Source organism: Galeopterus variegatus, unplaced genomic scaffold, assembly GCF_000696425.1.
Source record: "Galeopterus variegatus unplaced genomic scaffold, G_variegatus-3.0.2 Scaffold121, whole genome shotgun sequence".
Lineage (NCBI taxonomy): Eukaryota > Metazoa > Chordata > Mammalia > Dermoptera > Cynocephalidae > Galeopterus > Galeopterus variegatus.
The window spans coordinates 630,334-646,752 of NW_007726232.1; the positions used below are offsets into that span (position 1 = coordinate 630,334).

The 16,419-nt window shown below is 38.1% G+C and overlaps 1 protein-coding gene across 2 annotated transcripts in view; it reads left to right on the forward strand.

The window, feature by feature from the left end:
* The window catches only part of FBXO3 (F-box protein 3), a 37,232-nt gene extending 27,277 nt beyond the window's left edge, over window positions 1–9,955 (forward strand). For both annotated transcript variants that reach the window (XM_008587985.1, XM_008587993.1), the window contains exons 9-11: window positions 1,519–1,634; window positions 3,262–3,452; window positions 8,779–9,955. In XM_008587985.1, coding sequence (XP_008586207.1) covers window positions 1,519–1,634; window positions 3,262–3,452; window positions 8,779–8,952 — 481 coding nt within the window. In that variant the 3' untranslated portion in view covers window positions 8,953–9,955. The remainder of the gene's footprint in view (window positions 1–1,518; window positions 1,635–3,261; window positions 3,453–8,778) is intronic.
* The last annotated feature ends 6,464 nt before the right edge of the window (window positions 9,956–16,419 follow it).

Genomic DNA, 16,419 nt, shown 5'->3' on the forward strand with positions numbered 1-16,419 from the left:
AGGAAAAAAAAAAAAAAAAAAAAAAAAAAAAAAAGTATAACAAGTATTTACATAATATTTACACTGTATTATGTATTATAAGTAATCTAGAGATGATTGAAAGTATGCAGGAGGATGTGCATAGGTTATATACAAATACTATGCCATTTTATGTGACGGACATGAGCATCCTCACATGTTTGGTATCCTCGAGGGTTCTAGAACCAATCCCCCTTGGATACCAAGGGACGATTGTATTGTGCCAGGTACTGTGGTAAGTGGACCACTAAGTTGTGTTTTTTGGGTTTTTTTGTTCACTTGTTTGTTTGTTTTGGTGGCTGGCTGGCACCGTGTGGACCACTAAGTTGTAATCATCATTAAAGCTCTATATTAGAGGTGTAATGCATTCTAGAAGCTGTTAAATTGGCAAAGATAAAACCATACATTTTAAATTTCATCTGGCCTGTCTATATTAAATTAAAAATCTAATAAACAGTCATTGAGTGCTTCATGTATGTCAGACTTGGTGTTAGGCATTAGATTTGTTTAAATAAAAAATATTTTAAATTCAAACTTATGTATGTGCTGTGACATAAAGACAATTCATTACTCTAAAGGATTAAAGTACTTTGTTTTAAAATATGTTTTTATATTATTTAATATATATATATTTTTAACACACTTATTTTAGTAATATATACGTACCCAGAAACATCCTAGGATTTTGGTATTGTATGCAGCCTTTAGTACTTTGTTTTAAAATATGTTTTTATATTATTTAATATATATATATTTTTAACACACTTGCATGCATATATACATACTGGAAGTATTTTAGTAATATATACGTACCCAGAAACATCCTAGGATTTTGGTATTGTATGCAGCCTTTGATATGTCCAGTTACACATGTGTAGATGGTTGTTCCTTTAATTGTTTAACTGTTTAACTTAGATGCTACCTAGGATTGAGACATACTTAAAGTAAAAACACCTATGCCTGCTTATAGAGTACTCAGAGTGAAAATAAGAGACAGCAGATTTCTAAAGAAAGAGCAAAATGATAGTATTGGGAAACAGTGTTGAAGTGTAATCCCACTAACTGGTAACATTTTGCTTTGAGCTTTCTAGAAGCTAAATGGAAAAAGAGGAAATGCATTGTATAGCCTTGTAGTGAAAAAATCAGTTCTTTAGAAGTTTTTCATGGCACAATATTCTAGAAAGCATTTGTCATATTGATCTCTATTTAAACAGCAAAAGATGGTTGTCACCATTGTGTTTGCATATTTTATGTTGCCCTTTCTGTTGATCCTCACCAAAAGTCGAGCATAAGTTGAGTGAAAGCATTTCTGTAAGGAAATCAAGCTAAATATCTTTGAAAACTTAGAAAAATAGATGGCTAACATAGATTTTGGGTTGGGTTTCTTAATTTCCTTTGGAAATTTCCTTTCATAGTATTATTCCTAATACTGTAGTTCTTAAAAGAAAACATAACAGAAAGACCAGATTTCTGTCTCTACCACCCCACTCGCTTCTCCAGGATTGAAATGTCAAAGGATGCACTTCCTGAGAAGGCTTGTCAGTTGGACAGTCGCTATTGGAGGATAACAAATGCTAAAGGTGATGTAGAAGAAGTTCAAGGACCTGGAGTAGTTGGTATGTAATCCAAGATTTAGGTTTATACATCAATTGCTTCAAAGAAATTTTAGACTTTGCATCATAAATATGAATATGTATAAAGGTCATTATCCTATGAGTTAAGTCCCTTAAACATTAACTTTTCTAAAATTATAGCAAACTCAATTATTCTGGGATTGATTTCCCTTCCTGTGGACCACCTGGAGTTTCTTGCTTTTCCTTCTTGTGTTCATTTTTTTTTAAACTGGCTAATTATTCATTATATTTTGTGGGTTAGAAGGCATATGGCAGAAAGAGAGATAAATTTCATATTGGTCATCTTTTCAAAGTTTGGGAGAAATATTAAAATTAATAGCACATATTTTTATTATTTGTGGATTTCAGTCACTAGTTCTAGTTGGTCACTAGTGACATTCAGCTTTTAAAAAAATTATGATTATCTTAAGTTTCTGAACCCTCAGATCCTTCAGGTTTGAATATGTGCTTCAGGAAAATAACAATTTAAGCTATGTACTTCTGTTATTAGTCCTAAGCATATATAGAATGACCTTTAAATTAAAGTTTTTTTAATTCATTGCCATGAATAGATTCATGCTCTGCCTGTTTATTTAATGAATTTTTCCTGGACTTCTTTGAGGATCTAGTGCTAAGGAATTTTATTAAAGCCATAATTCTTTTTCTGTTATTTGGTTTGTTGGTGTAAGGACTCTCCCTTGTGATTGCCATCTTGCATTCACCATTCTGGTCTGAGCACTTAGGATGCATCTTCACAACTTTATGTTTTAGTCACTTACTACTTTTAAACATTTAGATTTACCTTTATCTCTGTGAACTAGTGTCTAACTGTGACACTTTTTATTACTCATGTCTTTGTGTCTTCAGTGCCTCAAAACACTTTTTTTTTTTTTTTCCTTTTTGTCTTTTATCGTGACCGGCAACGGGTCGCAACCCTCAGTGTCGCGCCCGTACCGGACCGGGACCGGCAACGGGATCGCAACCCTCGGTGTTGCGCCCGCACCTTGCTCAGCCAGTGAGCGGCCGGTCTGTATCTGGGATCCGAACCCTCGGCGGGAGCGCTGCAGCGCTCCCAAGCGCACTGTAGCAGTGCGCCACCGGGCCGGCCCCTCAAAACACTTTGAAAAAGAACATGCCAGGCCGGCCCGGTGGCGCACTGGAGAGTGCGCTGCTTGGGAGCGCGGAGGCGCTCCCGCGGAGGGTTCGGATCCCATGTGGAGATCGGATCCCATGTGGAGACCGGTTCCCGCTCACTGGTTGAGCGCAGTGCAGGCGCGACACCGAGGGTTGCGATCCCATTACCGGTCAGTAAAAAAGACAAAAAAGGAAAGAAAAAAAAAAAAAGAAAAAGAACATGCCTTTTTGTTTTGTTTTACTAGATATTCCTCACCCTGTACATTGTAGAGAATTTGGGGAATACAAAAAAAAAAAAATGACTAGAGGAGTAAAATACTTACTGATAGTCCCATCACAGTTAACATTGCTTTTGGGGGGGGGGGGTTTAGATTTTTTTTCTAACTATGCAATCACTTTTGCATAGTTTACATAATCCCATAGAGAACATACATTATTTACTGTAATGAAGGACTGAATTTTATACTTTGGTTTATTGTTACTGTTTTCTCTGCAGGTGAATTTCCGATCATCAGCCCAGGTCGGGTATATGAATACACAAGCTGTACCACATTCTCTACAACATCAGGATATATGGAAGGATATTATACTTTCCATTTTCTTTACTTTAAAGACAAGATCTTTAATGTTGCAATTCCCCGATTCCATATGGCATGTCCAACATTCAGGGTGTCTATAGCCCGATTGGTAAGTTCAATTTTCCTCTAGTGCTGATTTACATGACTTTCTAGAATTAACTCTACAGAGGATCTTTGTTTATTAGGCAAATGGTTTATAGATGGTGTTCCAGAGAATCCTAGAGATTTTGAGGAAGTATCTTGGGGGTCATGTGGATTTGTTGGGGGAGATGGACATTATTGTGAACTAGGCTCCATACTCTTCAAACAGAGAAACTCTACTGCTATCTGTTGTAGAGATTCAACTTCTTTAACACTGTTCCCCAAAACAGTTCTGTTGCCCACATATATCAGAATATGAGAAATATCACACTAGACCAGTTTGCATTGGCTTTGTTTTATTTCATTAAGATGGGGAAAACAATTTCTTACAGTGTTTTTGCTAAAATTTTTAATTTCATAAAATAAATATTCTGTAGAGATCATACAAAGAGGATTTAATGGGTAGACCTGTACTTTTAGCAGTCTCTGGGATCATTTCTCAAGTCAATGGATATATTTTCAAAGTCTTGTTTTTAGGGTTGTCTAGTGACAAGTGTAACAGTAACCCCAATTTTCTGGACTATAAAATGATTAAAGGAAATTATGAAGCTCCAGTTATATAATAATAATAAAATATGAATTATATACCCAGAATGCAATTGAGTTGTAGGTATTGAATGTTCAGAAAATGCCCTGTACCTGCAGGGGTAACCCTGATAGGTGAGTCTAAAATAAGTCTGGGAAAATGGACATAATATTAATCTGATCCATAACTGATAATTCTCAACTCCAGTTTGAAAAGAGAAGGATGATGATGAGACTTTAGGCCCTTACACCTGTATGTCTGGTGAAAAGGATCTACAGTCTGGATTTGGAAGTGAAGTTTTAGCTTTCTTCCTATGGAGAAATCCTAGAAATTGTACAGTAGTCCCCCCTTATTTGTGGGGGATGCGTTCCAGGACTCCCAGTGGATGCCTGAAACCTGTCTTCCTATACATACATATCTATGATAAGTTTAATTTATAAATTAGGCACAGTAAGAGATTAACAACAATAATAATAGAACAAGTATAACAATATCCTGTAATAAAAGTTATTTAAGACTTAAGAATTGTTTATTTCTGGAATTTTTCATTTAATACTTTTGGACTACTGTTGAATTGGGGTATCTGAAACCACAGAAAGCGAAACCATGGATAAGGTGGGGACCACTGTATATTTCCAGTACTGGAAGTCCACTAATTTCTATAACAAACTTCCATTTTGGCTAGCCCAGTATCTGTATGAGATTGGTATCATCCTTAAATGTTTGATATGATTCATCAGTGAAGCTATCTGGGATTTGAGTTCTCTTTGTGGGAAAATTTTGAAGTGCGAATTTAATTTATTTAATATTTATATATTTTATTTCTTCTTGTTTCAGTTTTGGTAATTTGTGCCTTTCAAGGAATTTGTCCATTTCATCTAAATGTTGAATTTATTGGCATAAAGTTATTCACAATACTCCCTTGATATCCTTTTAATGGCTAAAAGAGATGTAGTTATATGTCCTCTTTTGTTCTTAACGTTGATAATTTATGTGTTCTCTTTTGTTCATCACTTTAGCTAGGGTATTATCACTTTTATTGATCATTTAAAGGAACAACTTGTGATTTAACTGATTTCCTCTATTGTTTGCTCATTTTCTATTTCATTTATTTCTGCAGTTATCTTTATTTCTCCCGTCCTACTTACTTTGAGTTTAATTTGCTTTTCTTCTAGCTTTTAAGGTAGTTTAGATTATTGATTTAAGACCTTCTCTTTAATCACTGCATTAGCTGCATTTCACAAATTTTAATGTGTTTTTATTAACATTTAGTTCAAAATCGATTTCTCTTGTAATTTAATTTTGATCTATGACTCTTCTAGAAATATATTAATTTCTAAACATTTGGGGATTTTTTCAGTTATCTTTTGGTTATTGTGGTTTCTAATATTATTGTAGTTGGAAAACTTGCTCTATATTTTCAATCTTTTTAAATGTTTTGTGGCCCAACATAATGGTCTATCTTGGTAAATGATCCTAGTGTATTTGAAAAGAATGTGTATTCAGCCATTTGGGAGAATATTATTCTATAAATGATAGGTCCAATTGGTTGTATTTACTGAGTTTTTTTTTGTCTTCATTCCATCAACTACTGAGAGATGATTGTTGAAATCTTCAATTATAGTTACAGTTTTTGTCTGTTTCTCTTTTTAGTTCTAACAGATTTGAATCATGTATTTTGAAGCTCCATAATTATATGCATATACACTTAGGATTGTTATGTCTTTTTAATGAAGTAATTCTTTTACCATTATGAAATCTCTCTCTCTGATAACATTCCTTGTCCTAAAATTTAAAGAGCATTGAGGATTGTTTTGGCAGGCCGTTGAGTTACTTTTGGGTCAGGCTGATCCTTTTGAGGTTTGTTTTTAATATTTGTGAAGGTGGGTGTAGAGTAGTCTTTTATTAAGGACAGTGGCTCTCAAACTTTTCAGGCCCATGACACCCTTAAACTCTTAAACTTATTGAGGACTCCAAAGAATTCTTGTTTATATAGGTTATATCAATATTTACGATATGAGAAATTAAAACTGAGGAGTTCTACAATATTTACTTGTTAGTTACTTTTTAAATTACAATAATAAACCCATTACATGTTCAACCCTCTCTTAACTGTTTTTACTTATTTAGAGTTTTAGTTTATATACTTATTTTAGTTCCTAACCACAAATAAGTATATAAAATCTTGACCTGAGTTGTGGAAGATGTTTTCTTTCAAGGGTGAGAAATCAATAAAAAGAAATGGAAATTCTGGACTTAACTTCTAATCAACATAAAAAGGGCAATGAGGTTGTGTTTCTTGTTTAAATATTAGTTTTCTTCATATGGAAGTTGAATTGTTCAGCTCCTTTTTGTCCTCTAACAGTTTTGATTATTAGTAGGCTTAATATTTCCTCTTTTCTTTATAATTTAAATTCCACTTTAAAATATACTTTTGGTTGCTCTTAAGCCTTTCTTGTTTAGGTGGTTTGTTTGTTTTGCTTGTTTGGGATCACTTTAGAGGCTCCTGCTGCTCACGTATTTTCATTTTTATTCTTGTCTGTGTGTTACTCTTTCCATCTGCTGTTTGTGTATGTACACTTGTATCTGAGCAGTCTCTCTCTTAGCCACACTGTCTTTAACAGGTTTTCTGTTTTCTTCTTCATTAAGAAAATTAATCATGCTACCTGGATATCATGTTTTAAAATTTCCTAAGTCCTTCCTCTTACCACCTTTTGGATCTAATTAATTTTAAAGTCATCATTCCTCAGATTAAAAAGAAATCCAAAGATAAAAATAATGGACTATCTTACAAGTCATATCTGTGTATATTTTTTTATTGTTATTGTTAGCATTAGTGTTATAATAAATCTTAAGCTGCACAATTCATTTCTCCTACATTAATTCATTTTCTTGCTCAACAAATATTTATTGAATACTGTTGTAAACAATACACTCAAAATCCCTGCCTTGGAATTTACATTCTAGTTGGAAGAGACAAACTGTAACAAATAACACTATGTACTAATGTCAAGTAGTAACAAGTGCTATGTAGAAAAATCAGATTAAGGGCTGGCTGGTCAGCTCACTTGGTTAGAGTGAAGGTGTTGGTAACAACAAGGTCAAGGGTTCAGATCCCTGTACCAGCCAGCTGCCAAAAGAAAAGAAAAGAAAAGAAAAAGAAAAATCAGAGTAAAGGGGATAGGAGTGTCCTGTTGGGTTCTAATATAAAGATGTGTAAGGAAAGGTCTTGGTGACATTTAAGCTGGGACATGAAAGGAGCAGAGGGAGCCAGGTAGATATATAGGAGAAGAGTGTCCCAGCCAAAGGAGCAGCAAGGGTGGAGGTCCTGAAGCAGTAGTGTGCTTGGTGTGTTTGAACCAGGAGGCCAATGTAGATGGAGCGCAGTGAACTAGTGGGGAGCGGATGGAGATGAGATCAAAGAGATAGTGGAGAACTGGATCATGTAATGCCATAAAAGCCTCTGTGGAAAGACTTTTAATGACATCATGCCCCAAGTTTTCTGATACTTCCCAGATTACCAGCTAGATCCTCCTTGCTGTTCAGAATTCTGTCCAGTATATTTGAAGACTCAACTCCTCCTGTTGAGTGGAAGAGAGAATGTGGGAGAGAGAAAATTGACAACAGCATAAGTCAGGACTTCATTAGAGATACTGTATAAGCAGAATTTAAGTTTCCAAGAGGTGTTCAGATATTGCATGGTCAACAACCCTACTGTCCTATTCTGTGAGCCTCCAACAGGTTAATTTAAAAGTAGAGGCTCCCCTTTCCCTGCAGTATAGGCTGATCTTAGTGATATTGTTCTAATGAATTGGTAAAGTGACACTGTGACTTCTGAGGCTAAGTTAGAGAAAAGTAATACACCTTCAGCCTGGAGTTCTTTCTCTCTCCTGGGTCACGTGATTTTGGTGCCCTTTGTTACCATGTAAGCTACGATGAAGCTGCTGTGCTGGAGAGACCGTGCACCACATAGAGATAGAGATAGAGGCGCTCAAGAGCCCCAGCTGTTTTAGTCTCCAGATGTTTGGATCATCCCAGCCCGAGTACCAGACATGCAAGTGAAGAAGCCTTTGAGGTGACTCCAATTCCAGCCACCATCTGACTGCAACGTCATGAGAGATCCTAAGCCAGAACCACCCCATTGAGTACCTCCAAAATACCCAAACCATAAGAACCATGAGAGAGAATAAATGATTGTTGTTGTTATAAGCTACTAAAAAAATAAAATGTTTTTTAAAAAAAAGTAGAGGCTACCGATGGTTGTATTGAAATGATGTGTCTTTATAGGGGGAGCTCAATAAAAATCTTAGACCTCTTGGTGACAGTGCATAAAAGTCACCAGTAGAGGTCATACCTGATTAACATTTTCATATCCTCTTTTCTGTAATATACAGATTAATAAAGAATTGTTATTTAATACATTGATATGATAAATTCAGTAAAACTTTATCTTGGATTGTTAGAATGTTCTGTTCGCTACCTTTTATGAATTACCAACTCTATGGATATTTTTGTGTAAAAAATAAGTACTGTCTCAATGAAATGTTTACCATTAAAACCATACTGAGCATTACTTAGCATGTGATGCAAAATACACTCTAGAATCTTTCATCATCATGTGCACTATGAAAATGCACTGTTCAAGTCTATGAAAAGTCATATTTGATATGTCTGGTTGTTCGGATTCTAGATAAATGAGAATTTGCACTAAATAACTATAAAAACTGATGGATGCTCTTCTTATCAAAAGATTGCTTTCTCTTTTAAGGAAATGGGTCCTGATGAATACGAAGAGATGGAAGAGGAAGAAGAGGAGGAGGAGGAGGAAGAAGAAGATGATTCGGCAGATATGGAGGAGTCAGATGAAGATGATGAGGAGGAAAGACGGAGGAGAGTCTTTGACGTTCCCATTCGCAGACGCCGCTGCTCACGCCTTTTTTAGCAAGCTTTCTGCTGATGGAAGCACTGGGATGATTCTAGTCTCTTAAGTAGATTTCTCAATAATGTAAATAACTAAGTTGTTCTCAGCATATAGCGGGAAAACTAGCATGAAATTCCAGGCCCTGGGTTCTTTGCGACACCACATTAAAAACTGGGTTGTTCTGGTTTGCTTTGTGTTTTTGGAGTAGAAGAGAAAATGGGGTGTTTTTTTTTTTTTTTTTCCTCCAGGAGTCAGTGGAGGAATAGTTCTCTAACTAAGACATTTGTTTTAAAATATTTTATACTTATAAAAATATAGAAATGGGGAAGGAATTGTTTTGAATAAGGAATTAAAACATAGCAAAAATACCTATACAAGGATATAGAGAAACTATGTGACTGAATGATTCTGTGAAAAGACTTCTTGCAGTTATGAGTTATTTAGAAAGAACAAAATTTTTAATTAGGCTAATCCATTTAGTGATTCCTAATATTTTGTACTCCTGGGGAACTAATCAACTAAATAACTTGAATGCTAGTGGTTTGTCCTTTCTTAGACAATCTATCCTTGAATTTAAAGTCTTTATCACTAAGACCTTGAATTTAAAATTTTCATCACTACAGCCTTGAGTTTAATTTAAAGTCTTCAACACGGTGACCTTTATCATATTCACAGATGCATCATTTTCAAAATGTGGTATGTAACACTATGTAGTATGTTGTTTATTAATGAAGGATTCTTCACAATGTCCGTATAGTCTAAATTTGTAAATATTGCTTCTGTTTTGTTTTTCCTTTATACACTTGACTGTCTAACTTTGTGATAAGTGACATGAATTTTATGTTAGGAGTAACTATGTTTTCCTGAAACATGGATTTTTTTTGTAATTATATAATTGAGAGTTTAGAATGAAATTCTTCAAGCATCAAAAACTCACATTTTAAAAACAAATTTTGTTTCCGATCCTATATTTTGTGTAATTGCCTATTTTCCATAAACTAATATAAGTGTTTGTTCTAAGATGGAAGATGGGTTTTAATTTCAGCCTGCTGCCAGAGTATAGCAGGCCCCTTCAAAATCATCTGGCTTTGACTGTACCCTCTCATGTGCTCCACCTTCCATTTTCCCCAAGAACAGTTCTTTTTTAGAGAAAACTGTGGGGAAAAGGAGCAGTAATCAGGATTAAGCAGCTGCCATCAGGGACCATGAAGGCAAACTTACCCTTTCATATTGACATATGTCAAATGTTCTGAAATAGAATAACTCTTTTTTCCTGCTTTCCTTTCCCATAGTGGAGTATTATCAGGCTACCAAATCCTTCTATTATGGCTATCCTTAAAAAAAAAAAAAAATCAACTGTCTTAGTCCGTTTAGGCTACTATAACAAAGTGCCATAGACTGGGTAATTTATAAACAATAGAAATTTATTTCTCACAGTTCTGGAGGCTAGAAAGTCTAAGATCAAAGTGCCAGGAGATTCGGGGTCTGGTGAGAGCTCTCTGCTTCAAAATGCTGCCTTCCAGCCGTCCTCACATGGTGGAAGGGGCGGAACAAGCTCCCTCAGGCCTCTCTTACAGAGGCACTAATCCCATTCACAAAGACAGAACCCTTGTGACCTAATCGTCACCTCCTTAAAGGCCCCACCTCTTTAATGTTATTGCTTTGGGGATTAGGTTTCAACATATGAATTTGGGGGGAACACACACATTCAGACCATAGTATCAACCCACTTATTTTTTAAAAAACAAACTTTCCCAATAAAGCAGTAATTAATACTAGTTAATGTTGGCAATTTAAGCTGGCCCCAGGATCCCTTACCTTCTTTGCATCTTTCTTTTTTCTGGATGACCCCTCCTCTGAGTCTCAGAGTGTTCTTGGCTGCCCGAAATCTCCCCTGCAACCCTGTCCAACCCTTGCTCAGAATGCTTCAAGCTTGCTTATCCTCCCACCAAGATTCACATTTTCTTAGTGTGTTGAATGAATGACCTCTAGTTCATGCTAAAGTGTGGTTAGTTGATAACAAGCTTCTGTGTTTAATTTCATTGGCAAGAATGCTTATTCACACATAAAAAGAATTTAACAGTTGGCATTAACATTGCCCAAACCAGACTATACTTTTGGTGGAATGAAGGCCATCTCTGGCTCTGAGGCCCCTTGAGAACACTACACATTTTTTACTCATTTGTCTAAAGCTTGATGTATCAGGATGAGACAGATACCTAAATTAACAGTAGCTTAAATAGTTTAGGGGTTATTTTCTTGTGAAAAGTCAGAGGTAACATGATAGTTCAGGGCTGACATAACGGCACAAGTGTGTCACCAACGTTCCAGATTCATTCCATCTTTCTGTTCTGCCTCCCTAACACAAGACTTTTAAAGGTCTCCTCATGGCTGCAAGATGACAGCTGCAGTCATATTGTATTCAAGGAAGGATGATGAGAAAAGGGCAAAATTAAGTGGAAAATAAAAAGTGAGCCTGGAGAGGCAAACTAGCCAGCACTCTAGCAGTCAATGGAGGATAAAGAGACAGGGCAGGGGACCTGCTATGAAGGCTTTGTAATGGTCCGATTGAAACATGCTATGGGACTGAGGGCGGTGGCACTCAGATAGAGGGAAGAGGGAATGAGATTGAGATATCTAAGTGGTAAAGGAGGCAAGAGTTGGTGAGTAGATGTGAGGGAGTGGAAGAAATCCAAGTTGATTCTCAGGTTTCTGGCTTCATTTATGAAACAAATTGTAGGAAAAGCAGTTGATTGTTGGAGATGAGTTCAGATTTGTACACATTGAGTTCAAGATGTCTGTGAGAAATACAGGGGGAGATTGTCCAGCAGTCAGTTGGATGTGAATATGAAGATAGGGGGAGTGGTCAGGGCTGGAGATGAAGATTTGCAAATCATCTGCAAACATATATCCCTGAGGTAAAACTGGGTCTAGTACAGTCTCCCAGGGAGCATGTATAGCAACGGTTCTCAGTCCAACCCTGGGAACACCAAATTATTGGTGGATACAGGAAGAGAAACTCAAGATTGAATAGAAACTGGGAGCAAAACCAGGAGAGAGTGGCATTTCAGAATCCAAGAGCGTTTCTTTCTATCTCTTTATTTTTTTTTTTTTTTTTTTTTTTTTTTTCTTTTTCCGTGTCCAGCAACGGATCGCAACCCTCAGTGTCGCCCCCGTACCGGACCGGGGACCGGCAACGGGATCGCAACCCTCAGCGTTGCTCCCGTGCCTCACTCAGCCAGTGAGCGGGAACCGGTCTGTATGTGGGATCCGAACCCTCGGGCGGGAGCGCCGCCGCACCTCCCAAGCGGTGCACTATCCATTGCGCCACCGGGCCGGCCCCCCTCTCTTTTTTTAATGCAAAGAACATTCATTTATTAGGACAACCGGCAAAACTGAACAAAACACTGCGGGAGCTCTATTCTTGCAAATTTTCTAAGACTGAATTTGTTTAAAAATAAGAATACGTTTGTGTTTATCCTGGAAATTCACAATGATTTAACCTTAAAAAACTAGAAAATCTATTAATGTGATTAACTGCACTAATAAGTTAAAGGGAAAAAAACCCCACAAAGAATACAGAAAATATACTTGATGAAATTCCAGGCCCTTTTGTTATTAAAATAATAATAACAATAAAACCTCTTAACAAACACCTTGCCATAAACATCATTCTCCTTATTTTGTTATGGAAAATTTTAAACACACACAAAGAGAGAAAAATATAATAAACTTTCAAGAACTCAACACCTGGGTTCAGCTTCAATAGTTATCAAAATTTGTCAGTCTTATTTCCTCTATCTCACCACTTTCTGTCTGAAATATTTTAAAGGAAATCCTACATATCATATCCTTTCACCAATAAATACTTCAGCACGAGTCTGTAATTCAACAAAGATAAATTTTACATAATGGCCATGACATTATCACACATAGCACAATTTACAACTTGAAAATCATTTCATATCAGTACATCTTCAGACTTTCCTAATTCATCTCAACGATGTCTTTTTTATAGTGGGTTTGTCCAATTCAGAACCCAAGCTTGGCATACTCACAGCATTTGCTTGTTATGGTTCTTATGTCTTTTTTTTTTTTTTTAATTTAATAACCATTCCTTTCCCCACTCAAACCCCCACCTTTTTTGCTCATGCCGTTGTTTTTAAGAGAAATTGTGTCAATTGTACCATAGAATGCCCACGTTCTGGATTTGACTGGTTGGTTCACTGTGGTGTTCTGCTGCTGCTTTTTGTGTGTCATCATCATTCCCAGTCCCGGAACAGGCGTCACATTCCCTGTAAAGTCAGGACGGCCTCTGTCATTGCTTCTGTTAACATCAGACTGGAAGTCTGACCAGGGCAGTACTAAAAAAAAAAAGGTATAAAGGCTAGGAAGGGACAAACAACAGGCCTTTGTGCTCAGACAATATGCAGAAATTTCTTTTTTCTTTTTTTTCCTTTTTGTCTTTTTTCGTGACTGGCAACAGGATCGCAACCCTCAGTGTCGCGCCCGCACCACGCTCAACCCGTGAGCAGACCGGTCTCTATATGGGATCCGAACCCTCGGCGGGAGCGCCGCCACACTCCCAAGCACCGCACTCTACCGAGTGCGCCACCGGGCTGGCCCCTTTTTTTTTTTTTTTTTTTTTTTTTTTTTTTTTTTTTTTTTTTTTTTTTTTTTTTTTTTTTTTTTCCAATATGCAGAAATTTCAAGCGAATGTGCAGAACCAATATGAAAGTTCATCAGGATTGCTGGGTATAAGTGCAATAGGAAAGAAAAATTGATAGAGTTCTTATAGCCAGAAATGAAGAATTAGAAACTGTAATTAAAATAAAGATACTGTATACAATAGCAACAAAAACTGTAAGGAACTTGGACTAAATCTAGCAGAAGACGTGTAAAATTTTTGCAAAGGAAAGTATAAAACTTTATCACAGGCACAACATTAGATTTAGTAAGTGGAGAAATATGTTTGTGGTGGCATTGTAATATGTAAATCTGAAGTAGACTAAACCGTGGTCCCACAGTTCCCTTCTCTGCATTTCTACAGTTAGGGGGAGCCCCAGGAGAGACCTTGGTTCCACACTTGGAGGGTAGAAGTGAAGCAGCAGCCATACTGTTTTCCTGCTTCCAAGGTTGGGCCAAGGTCGTGCACTGGTCACCAGGTGCTTCTGGAGCTCAGCATGTCATTACAGCCTATCTCCTGGCTCACCTCCTAGCATGTGTCTGCTTCCCCAGATCCTCCTTACCTTCTCTCATTCCTGGGCCAGGTGTGTGTTCAGCTCCTCGAAAAGGGCTATCACTTCTCCTGGAGGGCACTGTGCCATTGCCGTGGAAGGCTTTGAGAGCAGATGTGGGTCCATTCCATCTTGTGGGTTCCAGCTCATGATTCTGGCTTCCAGCTTGTCTGTGGTCTCCCTCACTTAACATCCATCTTTCTTTCCTAACTGCCTAGCCTCCAGATTTTAAACTCCAGCATCAGATATGTAGTCATGGCCTTGAAGGGAATGTTTAATGAGCTCACACAATTATGTACAAAATATTATAATGTGTATTTATATTTATACCCTTCCTAGTGGTTCTGTGTCCTCTATACCTGCACTTCAAGCTGATGAGATGAGGCATTGTGGGGGTGAGTGTACGTTGCATGAGGGACGGACAGGGAGCATGGGGGACCAGGAACAGTCTACAGCAGCCAGTTTTCCAGATGCTCCCAATGGCTCTGTCTCTGGGCACTTATACTTTTGTGTGGGTCCCCCTCCACACTGAATGGGGCTAACCTGTGCAACCAATAGGATACTACAGAAATGAGAGAGTGACTTCAGATGCTAGGAAGAAAAAGATATAGTGGCTTCTGTCTTGCTCTCTCTTGAATCCCTCACTTTGGGAGAAGCCAGCTGCCCCAGAACACTCCAGTGGTAAAGTCCAGGTGATGAGAAACTGAGGCCTCCCACAAACAGCAGCATCGATCGATGTGTTGGTCACACGAGGAGGCCATCTTCAGAGCAGACCCCCCAGGCCCGGCCGGAACTGCAGGTACTGCAGGTCCTTCCTACTCCCCAGCCCTGGCCAATGGAATAAGTACAACCATCATGCATTCGGATCCCCTTACCAGCCAGTGTGAGCCTCCATCAGATGTGTCTTTAGCTACATTGCCACCTTTCCTGAAATCTGGGCACCAACATTCTTACTTCCACAGTCCACTTGTATTTCCAACTTCTCTATATTTCAGCTCTTTCTTGGGCTGTAGTAGCCCATTGTCATGCCTATAGGGGACCAACATTTTCAATCGCTCACTTGGGAAGCCACCGAATTCCAGCCAGGATTGTTTTTTTTTTCCCCCTTTTACTGTGGGTTCTTTACAGTCCCACTGCCTGGACACACTAGCTGATTCTTCTCTGCCTCAGTTACTGCATCTTGTAAGGAGTGCACCTTCTCTTTGGAGTTATTGGGAGTCACAGTGGCACTCAGCTGGCCCAGGTGGAGGGACCTGTGGATTGTTTCTGACTTGTCCTAGAGGTCAGAGTCAAGAAGAGACAGGTGATTTGCTATTGTCCAAAAGCGTTTCAAGGAGAGAATAGCTAATAGGATGTACATGAGATAATGCATGTGAAAGAGCCTTGTAAACTATCATACAAAATATACAGCATTAGCTTTTTAAGCAGGCAAACTGCAAATATCAAAGTCCTTCTGATTTGAGAAACTCATTTGCAATAGAAGACAACAAGAATTGGGCATCCCCAAATGAAACTCATTTCCTGACATCCCAGTGCCGTCAGAGGATCACCACAGAAGGCACACGTCAAGACAGTTACATGATTTCCCCTGCAAGAGATTCAGTAACCTATCATTTCCCCTGCTTGAATTTTATCTCACGGGTTCTTCCCCTTCCAGTTCAGCACCAGCAGGAATGAGGTGCAATACCTCCTTACCCGACCCTCAAAGCGTGTCTCACCGAGGCTCTCCGACAGAGGTCGGCCTCCTACAGGAAGACTTGGACTTTGGGCCTGTCGCTCCCCCACTCTCCTCCAGGAAGCTCTTAAAGGCGGTTCTGCAGTGGGTGGGACGCTTTCCAAGAGGCAAATAGGAACTCGAATTACATCTTCACATTAAAAGTAATGCTCTAAATGGTGGTTCTGGCCCCAGACCAGCCCACATAGGCTTTCAAACTCAGGACAGAGTTTTGTCTTGGTTCCAAACAAGTCACAAGGCACGGACGCGGCTTTAGCTAAAGGACATTTGGGGACTGCCGGGGCCTGAGAGCAGGTAGGGCTGCAGCGCGGCTGGATAACCCGACAGCCAGGTCACGTGGGAGCTCAGGGCACGAGCAAAGCACAAAAGTTTTGGAAAGACGTTTTAGTATCGTTTTTAAACACAGAAGGGACAATCAGAAGTCTTTTGCAGTTTCCTGCTGTTTTTATTTTCTTTCTTTTTTTTTTTTTTTTTTTTTTTTTTTTTTTTTTTTTTTTTTTTTTTTTTTTTTTAAAA